The 16,643-nt window shown below is 38.8% G+C and overlaps 1 protein-coding gene across 4 annotated transcripts in view; it reads right to left on the bottom strand.

Annotated features, from left to right (window-relative positions):
- The window catches only part of MAST4 (microtubule associated serine/threonine kinase family member 4), a 314,534-nt gene that overhangs the window by 44,405 nt on the left and 253,486 nt on the right, over window positions 1-16,643 (bottom strand). For all 4 annotated transcript variants that reach the window (XM_064438315.1, XM_064438316.1, XM_064438318.1 and 1 more), the window contains 5 exons: window positions 13,644-13,801; window positions 11,609-11,684; window positions 9,984-10,193; window positions 6,835-6,936; window positions 1,162-1,294 (listed from right to left, as the gene is read on the bottom strand). In XM_064438315.1, the coding sequence (XP_064294385.1) occupies window positions 1,162-1,294; window positions 6,835-6,936; window positions 9,984-10,193; window positions 11,609-11,684; window positions 13,644-13,801 (679 nt within the window). The remainder of the gene's footprint in view (window positions 1-1,161; window positions 1,295-6,834; window positions 6,937-9,983; window positions 10,194-11,608; window positions 11,685-13,643; window positions 13,802-16,643) is intronic.

The raw sequence follows: 16,643 nt of genomic DNA, 5'->3' as shown, positions 1-16,643 counted from the left end.
AGTCTAGGCCAGACCAACAGCTCTCCAAATCCAGGAGACACCTCTTTATATTGCAGAGAATTAAGCTAGATACTAATCTTTCCCAGTCCCACAGGGAAAACAATATTTACGTATATTTTCCCAATTTGTCTGGCATTCTTGCTGCACTGCAATCCAAGTAAAAAACAGCATCAAAGCTGCTTTAAGCTATATCTCAGATACAAATAATACTAAATTTGGATGACAAAGGTCTTTTGTGAATACAGGAAGCACACTAATAATAGGCTTGACATTCTCTAAATCTGTTAACATAACATGATCATCATCTATAACAATATCCAATCAAATTGAATTAATTAAATTCCTGGCAATATCTGGCAGTGCTGAACTTCACAAGTAGCTGAAGTTGAACAAAAAAAGAGTTTTCTTTTAACACACAATATACTACTCATTTGATTTAAGGAAATCTGATCTTGCATCATGAGAACTGGTTAAAAAAAGTTTATAATAATATTTTGCTATTATTTCATGTCAAGCCCTCCCCTAGAGATCCCCCTTGTCCCAGGCCATAACACAGAAGACAAGCGAAATGGCACTACTAGACTCATTTTCCATGATGACATTTCTGCCAACATTGTCCTTAAAAGAAGAATCAGACAAAGAAAAATTCTGCAGTGACAATACCTCCATCGAAGCCCAAGTTGTCCCTACACAAGTCCTCTACATGGACACAAAAATTACCCAGAATAATAAATCTTTGCAGTGTTTGTAGGAATGGGAGATATTCTTCTCAGAGACTCTAAGATGTGGGAGCCTGGGAGCACTGCTGGCCAAACAACAGCTCAGCCCAGTTTAATTTATAGCTATGCTTGGATAACAGTCACCATCAAATTATACCAGTAAATTTCATCTAGAGCTGAAATAAGAAAATTGCATTGCCAGGCTGGAAGAAGATGAAACGTATCATTGACGCAGTGTATTTGTGAATGATACTTCAAATCGAAAAATCTCAGGTGGCCTTTTTAATGGCTTTGAACTTATGAGAACTGTAAGAGTTAACAAATTGTTCTGCTTCCACTTTTATTTTGACCCTTTTCAGGTACGCACAGATAATCAGAGTGATTAAACACATTAAGAAGGAAGAACCTAGGAGCCTATAGCTGGACCAGGAGATGCACTTACCTTCCAGAGGATCTTTATTTAAGCCCAGCTGGCTAATAATATATCGAGGGATGTCTGTTTTAATACCTTGCCCCTCTTTAGCATGGCCTTCAGCTGCTTCCAAAAGATAGTAAAACTCTTCAGGATCAAATTCCTACAAGAAAAATAATCACCATTGTTCTCTCTGTAGAAACTGAAGTCTTAAAGCCTAACATAAGAACTTCCTTTGCTTCTTCTATTGCAAATTTTTGACATTTGCTTTATTAAAAACAATACCTCTTTATTCTATTACTAGCAGATTATTGCTCTATTATGATTCTTATACAATGTAACATGCTGTAAGCAATGAAATTTCATACTATTATTTCAGAGCACTACTTTATAAGAATAATAAGTTCTTTGTCCTCAAAACTTCCCATAATATTCAGAGTGAAATGACCTATAACAGCAGTGATAAGATTTCACATACAGAAGACTATCTCCCTGCAGCTGCTTGCATATAAAAATCCACTACCAAAATAAAGAAACTATGTAAACATATTGCTCTCCACTTTTACTTCTAAATGAAGCTTTGAAATATTTTAAATCAATATGTATGCACTATGTTTTGTGGAAAATACAATTAAATAAATCACTACAGAATGAAGCCAAAATCGTAAGTTACTGAAAACAAAATTTGAACTTCATCGACCCAATTGTTCCAAATCTAGCGATGAAACATCCTACTGTGGGAACCAACTATATTACAACTATTATTTATACTATGGCTAAAAGGCAAGCCTCAAAGAGGAACAAAAAAATAGCAACTCAAACCTCTGCCTATCCCCCGAGTCTCTTGGAAATGCATTTATTTTACTGCCTTCATAGATGATAAAAATAGGAAAGCGTTCAAAGGAACAAGGAAGTTTATGAAAAGGTTTGGGTTTTTAATAAAATAAACTTTATCTACCATTATGAATTCATAGCAAAACATCTTTCACGTTCAAGATGTTCATGCCCACCATAGATCACAACAGCTGCAATGCTTAACAAAGTGAGAGCCAGTCAGAGTCATGAAACATTGATGTACCGAAACAGACTTTTTGCTGGAGTAAGTCAGTTCTGTCAATAATATCTGCAGAAGCCAAGCAGACTGCTGAGCTAGTTAGCTTCTCTGACAGTCATGTCATGGCCTGCCATAACTCCACTGGGCTTTAGTCTGTGTGCTAGATCACAAGGTTCCTGTCCTAGCTCCTCAGGCTACCCAGGACTTGGGAACTCACCATCCCAACCTGGAAGATAGCTTGAGAAATTAGGTATCACATTTCATTTTGGAAGCATCCAAACTGCTGCAGCTACCAGGAGGAGTTGCAGTGCATCTGAAATGAAATGTCTTTGGAATTTTCAGTCTTGTGTAAACAATCTTAGTTTTTCATTTGTCATGAAACAATTTTCATCACCACCAGCTTACTCCAAAGGATTTATCACAAACCCACAAACTGCCCAAACTCTCTTATTTAGCTCAAAGTCTCAGGATGCTGCTAAACTGTCTAAAAATCTGAACAAAATTATTAAGCATTACATGCTGCTTTAGCCTGACTCCCTTCATCTGACATGCTGTCCCCAGCTGTATCTCTTATATGTTACTCCTTGCACTGAAGAACACAACAATATGATGATATGTGCCAAGACATCCTATCTACCTTCATCGTGAATATGTCATCATCTGCTTACCTGCTGCAGTGGCAGATATAGAGCTTCTCCTCCACTTGCTAGTAAGTCAAAACAGATTCAATTTCAAACCAGATACTTTTAATCATATGAACATGTGTGTGTGTATATGTATATCTAAATACATACACTCATATATACATACACATGAATAATTAGAAGCATAAATTTATTTTCTGATCTTTACTTTGCACTGTTTCATTTTACATGTACAAATAGAGAAAAATATTTCAATATTTGGCAGTAGCTCTTGGCCCATATGACACTGCAAAAGCTTTATTCATATGATTATCAAGTGAATACAAACAGGAATTTGCATACCATGAACACCTGAGTCAAGACTGCCATCAGAAAGCTGACCATATTACTGCATGGAATCTTAAACTTCTCATGACAAAAGTGCTGGAATTATTTCCTTAAAATGCTATGAACTTTCTTACAGAGGCTGAAGCTTTCCATACCTAGTATCTATTTCAAACAGACATTCTAAAATGTCAACCAATATTATTCAGAAGTTTCCAGAGGGACACTATGGAAAAACAACAATATTGCTTCTGTAAGATTACATTGTGCCAGTGACGTTTACAGAGTAGGCTTAACACCTTCTTCCGTGAGAAATGTATTGTTTTGTGGCAGTATGCCTAAATTTGTTCAAGCTACCTGCCTCTGTAGAAACATACTATGCAGAGTTCACAGAATCACAGAATGGCAGGGGTTGGAAGGGACGTCTGGAGATCATCTTGTCCAACCCCCCTCCTTGAGCAGGCACACCTAGAGCAGGGGGCACAGGAACGCGTCCAGGCAGGGTTTGAATGTCTCCAGGGAAGGAGACTCCACAACCTCCCTGGGCAGCCTGTTCCACTGCTCTGTCACCCTCACAGGAAAGAAGCTTTTTCTCATATTGAGGTGGAACTTCCTGTGTTCCAACTTGTACCCATTGCCCCTTGTCCTGTCATTGGGCACTAAGGAAAAGAACCTAGTTCCATCATCCTGACACCCACCCTTTAGATATTTATAGGCATTTATGAAATCCCCGCTCAGTCTTCTCCAGGCTGAACAAAACCAAGTCTCTCAGCCTTTCCTCATATGGGAGATGCTCCAGTCCCCTGATCATCTTGGTAGCTCTCTGCTAGACTTGCTCAAGCAGTTCCACATCCTTCTTAAACTGGGGGGGCCAAAACTGGACACAGTACTCCAGATGTGGTCTCATTAGGGCAGAGTAGAGGGGCAGGATAACCCCTCTCAATCTGCTGGCCACACACTGTTGAATGCATCCCAGGATGCCCTTGGCCTCCTTGGCCACAAGGGCACATTGCTGGCTCAGGGTCACCTTGCTGCCCACCAGCACTCCCAGGGCCTTCTCAGCAGAGCTGCTTTCCAGTAGGTCAGCCCCCAGCCTGTACTGGTGCATGGGCTTGTTCCTTCCCAGGTGCAGGACCTTGCACTTCTCTTGTTGAATTTCATCAGGTTCCCCTCGGCCCAGCTCTCCAACCTGTCCAGGACTCACTGGATGGCAGCACAGCCTTCTGGTGTATCAGCCACTCCTCCCAGCTTGGTACCATCAGCATACTTGCTCAGGGTACACTCTATCCCATCATCCACGTCATTGATGAATGTGTTGAACAGGACCAGACCCAGCACAGACCCCTGGGGAACACCACTAGTGACTGGCCTCCATGCAGACTCTGCTCCATTGATCACGACCCTCTGACTTCTGTTGTTGAACCAGTTCTCAATCCATCTCACTGTCCACTCATCCAACCCACACTTCCTTAGCTTGCCTATGAGTGTGCTATGGGAGAGTGTCGAATGCCTTACTGAAGTCAAGAGAGACAACATCCACTGCTCTCCCTTCATTGACCCAGCCAGTCACACCATCAGAGAAGGCTGTCAGGTTGGTCAAGCATGATCTCCCCTTGGTGAATCCATGTTGACTGTTTCTGATAACCTTCTTGTCTTCTACATGCCTGGAGATGACCTCCAGGATGAACTGCTCCATCACCTTTCCTGGGACAGAGGTGAGGCTGACTGATCTAGAGTTGTTACATTCCAGCTTAAATCTCCTAAAGATCTCATTTGAAATAAGAACATGCTAAGGAAGTTGTGCTGGCTTTCTCTGCAGTTGCTGCTCTGAAACTCTCAACTAAAGAGACACAGTCATCTCCTGGCCTCATAACACTGTCCTTCCACTCACATCACCAGGCCCAGCAAAAGGAGGGATACAAAATGCCCAGCAGCACTACCTGAAGCATGACAAGACAGAGCAGGTAGCCTAGGATAAAATCCCAGGGGCAGAAACTGGGAACTAAACGAATGGAGATTTGGATGAGCTAGCTAGAAAACTCAGCATTTAGGGAGAATGAACTAATAGGCAAATAGGTCACCAGGAGAGAACCTGAATTAAAAAAGCTAAAAGACAGTGATGACACTGGGGGGAGGGGTAGATGGGAGAGAGCCAGCAAGCATGGAAGGGAAGGACAAAGCATCAAAAGAAGCCTCGGTCTGTCAGCCCACAGGAGGTATTTAAGGGCATTTTTGGATGTGTGATGATAAGAGAAAAATGCAGACCAGAGGAAAAATAAGACATTGTATGAGAAATTGGGTGAACAGGTGGAGAAAGATTATGTGAATCCTGGGAATGGAGCAGGAAAGATCACACTGTATATGAGTATGTGTATATGAGCATTCCAGTGTTCAGGGCAAAGGAGTAATGCAAGTTTGGATTCAACGGCAGAGGCAGGACATACTAAGGCACCCCCTTCTATAAAGCCTGCCTTTTTTTTTTCTTAAGCATCTCTTTCATCCTGATTCAGAGCACATACCTTATTTTACATTCCTTCTGAACTGCAAATCATGAACAAACTGCAACTGGGAACACTGAGACATGGTGTTTCCAAAACAGAACAGAGGCAAGCTCTCAAAATGCCCATAGCTTAACGAGCCAGGGTATGGATTAACTGTGCCACAGATGAAGAGACACAAAACAGAGCCAAAGTCAGGTTGGAAAAAGACTTACTAGCTCAAATTCAGTGCCATGCAAATGCAGTATGACACTTTCAGGCATAACTTGAGTCTAGCAGCAGGTTAGTGGCTCCCACATAAGCCTTGCCAGCCTCAAATAGCTGTATGCAGCATCAACACTGTGATCCTGGTATTGGCAAGCAGAGTGGCTCAACAAAGTCAGCTTGGGCTGCCTGCCAGGCCTGCTGCACTCAGGCTGGCTCTTGCATGGTGTTTGGGTGTCTACACCGACCTCCCGAGTACACTCTGTTCTGTGAGGCTCTATTAGTTCCACTGAACAACTGAAGCACATTGGCTCTGTGCGTAGGAGCAACTTCCTGCACCTGAGCCATCCAGATCCCACAGCAAGGGCAGGCAAAGCAGAAACGCCCACATGGCCTCGCACAAGCTAGCCCTATCTGGCAACATCAGTGCTATGCTCGTGCATAAATAAGTTAACTCTTCTGCTCTTTCTGGTCCCCAGTGTAACTCGGAATATCTGCATATCCAGAAACCCTAATACCTCTGCTGCTGTTCCCCCCAGATCAGGTACTGCAGAGCTTACTGTGAGTTGCTTATAGCTCTGGCAGGTATTGAGTATAACAAAACTATGAAACTTGAAAGAACAACAACAAGAAGAATGGAAAAACCACCAAGCAATTACAATTCCAGAACAGTCTTCCCAAGCAATAGCAAAATCTAATAAAACTGAAACCCAACTGGTTTCAAACTGGAGCTTCCTCAGCAGATAAAAGGAATTCTGTAACATAGTATTTGCAATAGTAGGGAACCAAACACAACTGCTGGAGATCCCTGCCAGTCCCATGTTCCTGAAATAAAAGCAGAAAGGACCCCACCAACAATGAAGCCTTACCCCATTGCTTTGCATATTTCAAAAAACGATTGTAAAGGGCCTGAATACTAAGCCAGAGACCTTCCTACACTAACAAGTGAAAAACATATTTATAGTAAGCACAACCTTACCAGGCATTCCAGTAAGCGAGCAGGACGAGCAATAACTATCAGGATTTTTCGGACAAGTTGCTTAATAAATGCCATTTCTCCACTCTCTGATCGCTGTTGAGCCTAAAAGATAAAAATAAAGTGATAATAAAGCAAACTGCATTCAATGCACTACTCAGGAAAGTGTATATGATATTTGGGACACCTCTGAGGGTTTGAAGCATGTACTTGAGCCAAACAGCACATCAATTTCAAGATGCCAGCAGAAATAACAAGCATTTGAGCAACGCCGTAATACTAGTTTGAAGTAATCCCATTTGCACAATTCTAACACTCTAATAACAAAACAAAAGTGCCTCCAACGGACATAATACCCACTTTCATTTTTTTTTAAACTTACACAGCATTATAACCATCAGTTTTGCAAAAGGGACTACATTTCAGTATAACATACATCTCTCTACATGTAGAGTTCTGTCTCAATTTGTTAATAATTTTAGGATGAAATGAAAACTGACCCAGAGTAATACTGATAAACATAAGCAACATTCATGCCAAACTGATACTGATTCACTATGGGCGCATGTCATTCGAAAATGACAATGACATATATATGGGGGTATATATATACACATATATAAAAACCTCTGCTTGCATAGAGGCTCCATATAAAGGTACATGTAGAAAGGACGACAATGGAAAACTGAGTTCTACAAAGATTACAACAAAGGGGGAGGAACACTATAAAATAATACAGAAAAAGTACTTGCAGAGTGTTTGGTAACATTTACACAATGGTCTGAACTGCGTTTCAGATTTCTTTGAAAAGCTCCCCTCTAAGAACGAATTACATAATTTAAGGATGCTTATGAATGCAAAGAAACTGTATCATTGTCCTTCTGATTAAAACACACTAACAGCCCTTCACTCAAATATCAAGGCATTTCTTTGTTCTGAATAGTAGAAACTAAACAAGTTTTTCATCACCTCTTGCTTATTCAAAACCACAAAGAATTAAGATATTAACATTTTAAAAGTTATTAATATGGACAAATAAGTACTTTTCATATAATATATATCTTATATTTCTGAGGTTAAAAACCCTATGAAAATATGAAGCTATATATTGCTCTTCATACAAGCACTACGATTTTAAAAAACATCAAATATCTGAGAAAAATTTATCTGTGAAATTTAAAGGAGAAAAGAAAAAGGCACATATACCATCTAGCACTCTGCAATAGGTTTCAGAAGAACCTTAACTGAACACAAGCATTTGTGTTCTGCACATTACCAACCAACTCCAAAGAAAACTCTTTTGTAAACAGAAACACCTGCTTATTTTAATCACCAGCAAAATTGAAAGCACCTTTATACAGTTTTGTGAACACTCAGGTGTGTTATGTGAACAAAAGACTCAATACACGTTACATTTAGGAAGGATGAAGCAGGAAAACATTCAGGTCCACTTGACCTTGACCTTAGAATTACAAAAATGTTGGTTGAACCAAGCTGTTCAAACCTCAAGAGAGTCTTCCCCTGGTTATGCAAAGTAATTGCAATGTGCCAAGCAGCAGTAGGAGATGCAGCTTTCTACTGAACATCGCAGCTGGGAATTGACAACAAATGAATCACATGAATCCAAAGCACAACTGAGTGCCCATAACCAATTTGTGCAAAGAGAAAGTTCTTACTGTCATATTATGCTATATTACAGGTATTATGTAGTTCACTCAAAAGTTAAGTCTGAATATTTTAAGGAATAATGTTTTTGCAGAACAGGAATTTTGACATAATAAAGAATTAGCATCACAGAACATGACAAAAGTGTTTTCAGTATTTTTTAAACCAGGCACTGCTTTATATGCAGATTTGAGAATAGCTTGCTTGGAGAGTGAGATTTTTTAGTGGGTTTTGGGTGGGAGGGATCTTAAGTGAGTGAGTGAACATGTACTCTAAACTCTACTTACTGTGTAGCCACTCTAAGGGATATATTGTTAACAATGACTAAGAGTGTTAACAGTCGTTCAGTGAATCTTAGCTTAGACATGTTTCCTTGTATTTTGACATTATCACTAGCATAACATAATTCATAGTCGGGCATCTCCAGTCAACTCTGCCTGCACTTCGGCATCATAAAAATGTGATTATTTCACAAGGCCACTAGTTCAAACTTCCTTTTGTCTAGTAAGCAAGCTCTACCTATTTTCTGTGTTTAAAAAACAGGGTTTCAATAATCCAGAAATAAATCACAGATGTCTTAAGTTTTGCATTGATTTATGAAGAGAAAAAGTTCAAAATACAGTAGTTGCAGAAAACCAGTTTACTGAATAGAAGTTAACAAAAAAGCAGGTTAGGGAAAAAAAAGATTAAATCAAAACCTTTAGCAACTGCTCCTGCATTCAAAAGAAAGCAGAAGACAAGACAAATTAAGACAGTCATGGTATCTTAACATCTCAGTTGAAAAATTTCAAGTCAATATCAAATCTGCTGGTTTATCACATTCACTTTGGCTAACAAAGTGCTATCAAATCCCACACAAACAAATGAGTACATCACATGCTGTACTCATTGTTTTAAAAATGATACATTCAAACTGCAGTGAATTACGTCATAGCACACTTATTTTGACAAGTTCCAAGTTCTTCTTAATTAATTTCTGATTACTCTATGGCAGTTTCAACACTTTTAGAATTGACATTATTTCTGTTAATAAGCAGTTTAATTATGAAAGGAAGATTATAAATATTTAAATAATTAAATAACCTCAAGCTAATGGAGAGCTAATGGGTGCTGCCTGCTTTCTCAACCCAGCAGGTGATCAGTAGGGTTGATAAAGTGGAAAGTGTGTATGTTTCCTCATTTATCCACAGTAAATGGAATAGCAAGCCTCATTTAGGGCTTATGGGCACACTTCTGTAAACAATTTATAACTTGCACTGCATGACAAAATGCTGTTGTTTCTGAAATCTTTACAACCTATCTATTCCAGACTAGTACCCTAGGATGCCTATAGTATTTGCAGTGGTCACTATGTAGACTATAATTGCTATGAATACCACCTTGACAATTATGTGAGTAAACAGTCATGATTATTTCAAGACAACACTTAGGCAAACAGATTTAAATAATTTTTCAAGCAAACATAAGAGTACTGTCATGTCTCATACCTCCTGTAGCAATTTGTCTAATTTCTGCTGTAATTCAAGGAAGTATCGTGATGTGATGAGGCCCTGGTGGGATTTATCCAAACAATCTCGCGCCAGTTCTGTGATCTGATGGTGGGTAAAACTGAGCACTCCATCTGCCAGCGGAAGGACATTCTCTGGAGAATAATTTGTTATAATATCCTGAAGCCTCTCTTCCATCTGAGCTGTGGCCTATAGACAAATGGATACATGATACATTAAATCAGCTTTACACGAAACTAACATCCTCAAAGCTTATTTCTGATTCAGCAACATTTCTATACTGCCTAAGCAGCTACCTAGCTGGAATGCGTGAAATGACTGAAGCTAAAAAGCAAGCGAATGGAAAGGCGAAGTGACAGACAATGTCTCCCTACATTTCCAGCCCAGAAAAACAACAGCCTTACTGTACTACTGTGCAGATCCTCCTCTTTGTCTGCCACAGGTGATTAACTGTGCACTACTCTTGTGTTGATCGCTAGACAGAACTGAAGGAACACTCATGACTGTAAGACTTTATGTCAGAGTCAACATAATTTATAAAAAAAAAATGAGAGAGAACTCATAGGAGTCTACTTCTTTCTGATAAAACTGCAGATACTACAGACTAGAATATATTCCTTCCTGTCATACAGGTTACACCACAAAAATACTTCACTGGGCAAAGTTTGAATGCACACTGACTGATTAAAAGCACCATAGACTCACAGGTCCTGCCAGATGGTTCTGTAAAACTGACATATCTAGCATCCTGCAAGCCCAACTGTCTGGTTCCCACAAAACTGCAGATGCTTAAAAAACCATTACTTCTTATAATAAAAATATTTTAATCTCACGCCTCTGAGTTCTAATCTCCTAAACTGAAATGAATGGGTCGTTCCACACTTTAGATTGCTGCTCATTCGCTCTGCAAATTGACAAATCTCTCTTCATATTTCTATGAAGAAATATGAAGGCATCTCTTCTAATTTTTAGGTACTTTTTGGAACAGTATAAGCTTTACAGTATTTTATTTTCCAGGGGTCATCAAAATCCTGGAAGGGACCAAGAGTGCAGTGCTCCAAGCTACACACCTGCACCTAGGAATGCATTTGTGTCTCAGCCCTCTGGACATGACAGCAATGTGTCCTCATTTGGTATCTCATAGTCAAACCCGCAAAACCGTGTACTGACATTCACAATTAAAATAAGTATATAATGAGTATTTGGGAAAAGGAATAAATGCTGCTAAAGGAAGGAATTTACAAGTATACCAGCAGATGCTGCACAAGACTTAAAAACAAACTATTTTTGGTTTACTAATTCAGCATACATTTGCCCCAAGTACTCACCACCTATTGAAATCAGATGTACTGTTTTCAATCAGCAGAATATATTACCAGCATGATTCATTTCAAAACCATTTCAGCAGCTTTGCCAAATTAATGTCCACTTCTCGGCAGGGATTTTCTTTATTGTGATTTTATCTTTTTAGTAAGAGCTTGGTGATGCTTTATGAAAGCCATTACAGGGTTGGATCATTAGTTCCCATAACAAAAATACCACTTAGTTAAAACTTATGTAGCCTATCAATTTAGATATTGGGTATCTTAAATATAATTCATTACCTTTGGGAACCTTTCTTTGTAGACATGGTTCATCATAATTATTTCATTGTCACAGCAGGCAGGAGAACGTCCAGGGCTGCAAGCAAAGAAAATTATCCCTTTAAACTTGTCTCAGCATGCAGCTACAATTAGTTATTATATTTTTGTACACTTTATTACCAATAAAAAGTCAACATAGGCTTTGCTGGAAAGGTACATTCTCTCACCAGAAAGCAACCAACCGTACCACTGATATTTCTGACCAGGCCCTAAAGATTATTTCATGTGCTTGACATCTAACTGCTAACTATGCTATTTTCTTAGTTTTGTAACTACACTTCAGGATACAGGCAGTATTGCAGCACTTGCGAACATCACCTTTTTCTCAGAAGGGCAACAGAGATATATTTGACTGTTAGTTATGGCTACACCTGCCCCTTTGAAGGTTACATACAATCAAAATAGCAAGACCTGGCTGAGAACTCTATTAGCTGCAACTGAAAAAGTTAAGAACGATCCTTCTTTTTTTTTTTTAAGCAAATCATTAAAAAAATTAAAACAATCTGTTTTCAATCTGGCCAGCAGTTAAAGGCAGGAACTTCCTAGAAATAATTCATATGTATGGCATGAGTTCCATCAAAGCTGGGGCACTGTGCCTGTATGAAAAGGATAAGACTTGCAGAAAACAATCCATAAAAAGGTACCCAGGGCCTTGGCAAACATACAAAACTACTTTTTGCTATCATGAGACTTATTATCCTTTATGAATTCCTTTGAAAAATCTCCATCCTGGGTTGGTGACATTGGCCTGTTCAGTCCAGTCTAAAAGAGGTGGAGAAGGAAAAGCACCCCGCAAATGGGATGTTACCCTCTAGGAGTGACTCAATCAAAACATGTACATAGAGGTTTCTTGCATGAGCAGAACAACTGGCTTTTGGCTTTCTAAAACAGCAAAATGAACACTAAAATGTCTCCCAAGATATCACAATGGTAAGTCCTGTAACTGATATGAACAATCTGTTATGGACATCCATAGAGAAATCCACTGAGGACATGGTAGGTACATCATTTAATCACAACACTTCTGCAGCATAATCCCCTTTCTGAAAATGCCTGGCTCTTGTATTTTCCTTGAAGCACTTGTACACATTCTGTGAGGTCAAATGGAAGATTTTTAAGTGTTAAAAGCGTAACAGAAATTGGGAAAAAAAAATTAAAGATGTGGCAATAAATACAATACAGTTTCCACCTGTAATCTTCTAATGAAGAAAGGGGATCTTTTTTCTTGGTAATTTTTGTGCAGTTTCACGTAGGTAACAACTACATTTGTCACAATAGTCTACACAGATTTTAAAATAATCAAAAAGCAGAGTTAAAATATATTGCACTAAAAACCCAATCCTTAAGATGTGTATACCTGTGAAACTTATTTTTAAACTTTTGAAAGGATCAATATAGCAATTAGAAATATAATACTTCTTTCTCCCCTTCCAGCTATTGAAAACTTACCCATAAAATCAATCTGCATTTTCAACACCTGAACTATTCTGCCAGTCTAGAACTGATCTTACACAAACAACCACTGCAAAGGAAATGCAGAGGCCTAGTCTTTGGGAAAAAAGAAACTGAAGTTCATCTTGGTTAGAGAAACCAAATGAGTGGACACCCCACCTCCTGCCCATTATTTCTTTATCACATTTCTTTCCAGATAGTCTTAGGATATAAATGTGTTTTGAATTAGTTTTGCAAATAGAAACATTATTCTGTGAACAGTTTGACCTCTGAAAGAGAACCAGTGCTACAGACTAGCTCATCAAGGCAGTTCATGCAGGTTATTGCCTTCATTAAGACCCAGCTTACAATATTACGGAAGTAGGCCATGATCAAAACCAGGAGCAAGAGTTTAAAAGGCCTATTCGTAACTCAGCCTCAGATGTGTACCTCTTGTATTATACTCATCAATATCAGAAACAGTGAATGACCCCAATGTACAAAACCATGATGCTCCAGAATATGTGAGCTTAGATCCAACCCGTTTCCAGAGAGACCAACTCACCTGAGACTTCGGGACCGAGGGCGCATTGCAGTGGTCCTGCACCTGTTATCACCGGCAATGCTCTCAGTGGTACAGAAATGTTTAGACAAAAAGTGTAGTTCATCAGGTGTCGGTTGGTATGGTAACTGGTGTAGTTTTTCATGGGATGAGCAGGATGACTATTGAGAGTAGAACAGAACACAAGGTTCTATCAGAGTGAAAAAACATTTTCAAGACCATATTCAGTACTCACGAATAAAGACATTTAACTTAAAAATTATAGTTAGTTTCACATACCTGAGTACCAGTTTAAAGAAGAAAATAATTAGTCTCAACTTAATGAGCTAAATATAAATATAAAAAACCTACTTCAGCCCCAGAAGAAAAAGCCATTGCATTTCAAAAGTTGAAATTTCCTCTTAGACAAAGATGACATCTAATGTCAGTAACACACACCATTACGTAAGAATAGTTAAAATGGGGTCTGCTGAAGATTAATTGTTTGAGTAGGACAGTGTAAGTATGATAACAATAGAGTATAGCTTATTGACACAACACAAATTGTAAATCTACATAATAAATATGGATAATGATGTACCCTTCAGGACACTACTGATGTTTTTTAAAATAAAATATAATCTAAACTTGCTGAAAAAATTCATATGCTATTTTCTTATAAAACCCTGTACATTTAAAATGAAGTGAAAGAACATAATACATTTATAAAGACAGGTTCTATGGCTGAGTAAAGCGAAGGGGATTGCACTCAAACCATGTACTTAGTATAAAAATTGGAAATTACAGACGAGTATGAAACTGGAAGTGCTACCACAAAAACTAACCTTGCAAAATAGCATGTATAAAGCTGCACTACATGAAGTGGCGCAGATGATCATACTACTGTATTTTACCATCTTTTATGCAGTGTGGCTAGCTACCTAAGTCACAATAAATATTCAGAGGTAGAATTTTGAAACTACTTCCCTGAGCCTGGATTTGATATCCTTGTAAAGAACACGTACATAGTTCAATGCATTAACAGCTAGCCTTACTAATCTGGCCTGACAAATGTAGACAGAGAAATGCTCTACTGTTTCTGGTACCAAAACTAGCTTCCAAGATACCTTGTTCAGAAATATCCTTGTGTGGCTGCAGAAAGCTGCTTGGTACCATGCAAACATTCCCTTTATTTTACCTGTAGAGGGGAAGAAGTCCAAAGACTTGTATATCTTTCTGGAGCTCTTCAGTCGCCAGCTGGCCTTTTCAAGCAAATTAGTTTCTTCCATGTGCCAATCTTCATGTGCACATTATTGTTCTTACCTGTCTTCTCATATAGGACACCAAGGACCCTGCCTGGCTGCTCTTTTATTGGAGGCCAACAGAGTAAGGGCTTCTTTGCTATATCCTTCTTAGTGAGGGAAATCAATAAACTACCATACTGCACAAACATTGCCCTACATTGCTAAGGTCAGCAGGTAATATCCAGGCTAGCAAGCACAGAAACTAGACAAGTCTTCATAATTTCCCAGAAACTTGTGTGGTAAGGACTGAATATATCCTAATTCCTAAGAACCCAAGAAAAGGTTACTTACCACACTAGATCTCATGAAGTCATCTCTTAAAAGCAAAAAAGAAAACCCACTGCTGGGAAAGGTTAACTCATACAGGACTGGTCTACATTGGAAGGCTGCATCACATCAGAGCAAGTTAAAGTCAGCAAGATTGCATTACCTTGCTTTGCTGCACACCAAGAATTTACCACAGTTCACATGACAGGTAGTAACTTGTCGAGTCACAGTAACTCATTTATGAAATTCAGCCTGAGCACATTACCATGCATAATTCAGCATACGATATAGATAAGTTCCTCCTTCTTATCTCACACTATACCAGCTAGTTGCAGTTAAGCTCACAGCATACTTCCTACAGCCACACTCCTTAAAATAAGATACACTAGCACAGGAGAATTTCCCAATACAGACCATCAGAGATGGAGGTTTCCACAAAAATCGACCTCTACCGCTTCAGGTGATTCTAGGAAGACCAGGAGGACAATAACCCATATCACACTTTTCCTCATATAAGGGGTAACAGAGTCTAGACCCAACAGGATTAAAGTGAGAATCTTCCTTTCGTAAACAACTTGTATCAGGACTATCACAGGCACACAGTGCATTTTCTTGGAGGTCCATTCTGCTCTCTGTACAAATCCAAATTGTCACAGCAAAACTCTTAAAAAAATTAGCTGTCCTGGCATTCTAAAATAGCTGCTCCAAAAATCATGTAACATTTAATATATTTTTAATATGCACAACAATAGTGCATCGTGGCAACACAAATTGTTCTTCCAAGACAGAAAGACAAATTTTCATCCAATACCAGCTATGTAACCCCAAAGTCTCTTTCCTCATCTCCTTACCCTATTTCCCCTTCCAAATAAGCTTCCAAGAATATAATCTACTAGCAAAAATATGCAACTGAGTATTCTCTCACTTTATAACTTTTATAGGCCTGTTGTCCTAGAAGGCACACAACCATCTCAACTGCATCTCACAGCTGGCAAGTTCTGATCCAACTTTACTAGAATACAACACACGAAAAGCTTCTTTTCAAATGAATAATATTAGCAGGAGATATTTTCATTTAATTTCAACTCTCGAGAGAACTGGTATATGCGGTACTTGCACCACTTCTAAACCCATGAGCTTCCACTAAATGGGTAATTCAATGTCTTCACTTTCAATATTAAAAAAAACAGGCTAACAAGAAATGGTGAACTATGCTCAGCTGAGCATAACTGCAATTATCACAGCCCCTTCTGCTCACGCTTTGGTTTTCAGTAGCTTGTAAAGGTCAAATTTGTGCTCTATTGTGATCTGTATAAACTGTTTCCAGTCTCCAGTTAATACAACTCTGGATTAACGTGAATTTTATTTAGCACTGAAAAGAGATTGTTCTGTATGTACACTTAGGCTATTGTGTATGAAGTGGTCTCCCACTGCCTCTAAGAATTTGTAAGAA

The sequence above is a fragment of the Phalacrocorax carbo genome, chromosome Z, assembly GCF_963921805.1.
Source record: "Phalacrocorax carbo chromosome Z, bPhaCar2.1, whole genome shotgun sequence".
NCBI classification, from domain to species: domain Eukaryota; kingdom Metazoa; phylum Chordata; class Aves; order Suliformes; family Phalacrocoracidae; genus Phalacrocorax; species Phalacrocorax carbo.
This window is presented reverse-complemented; position numbering and strand designations above follow the sequence as displayed.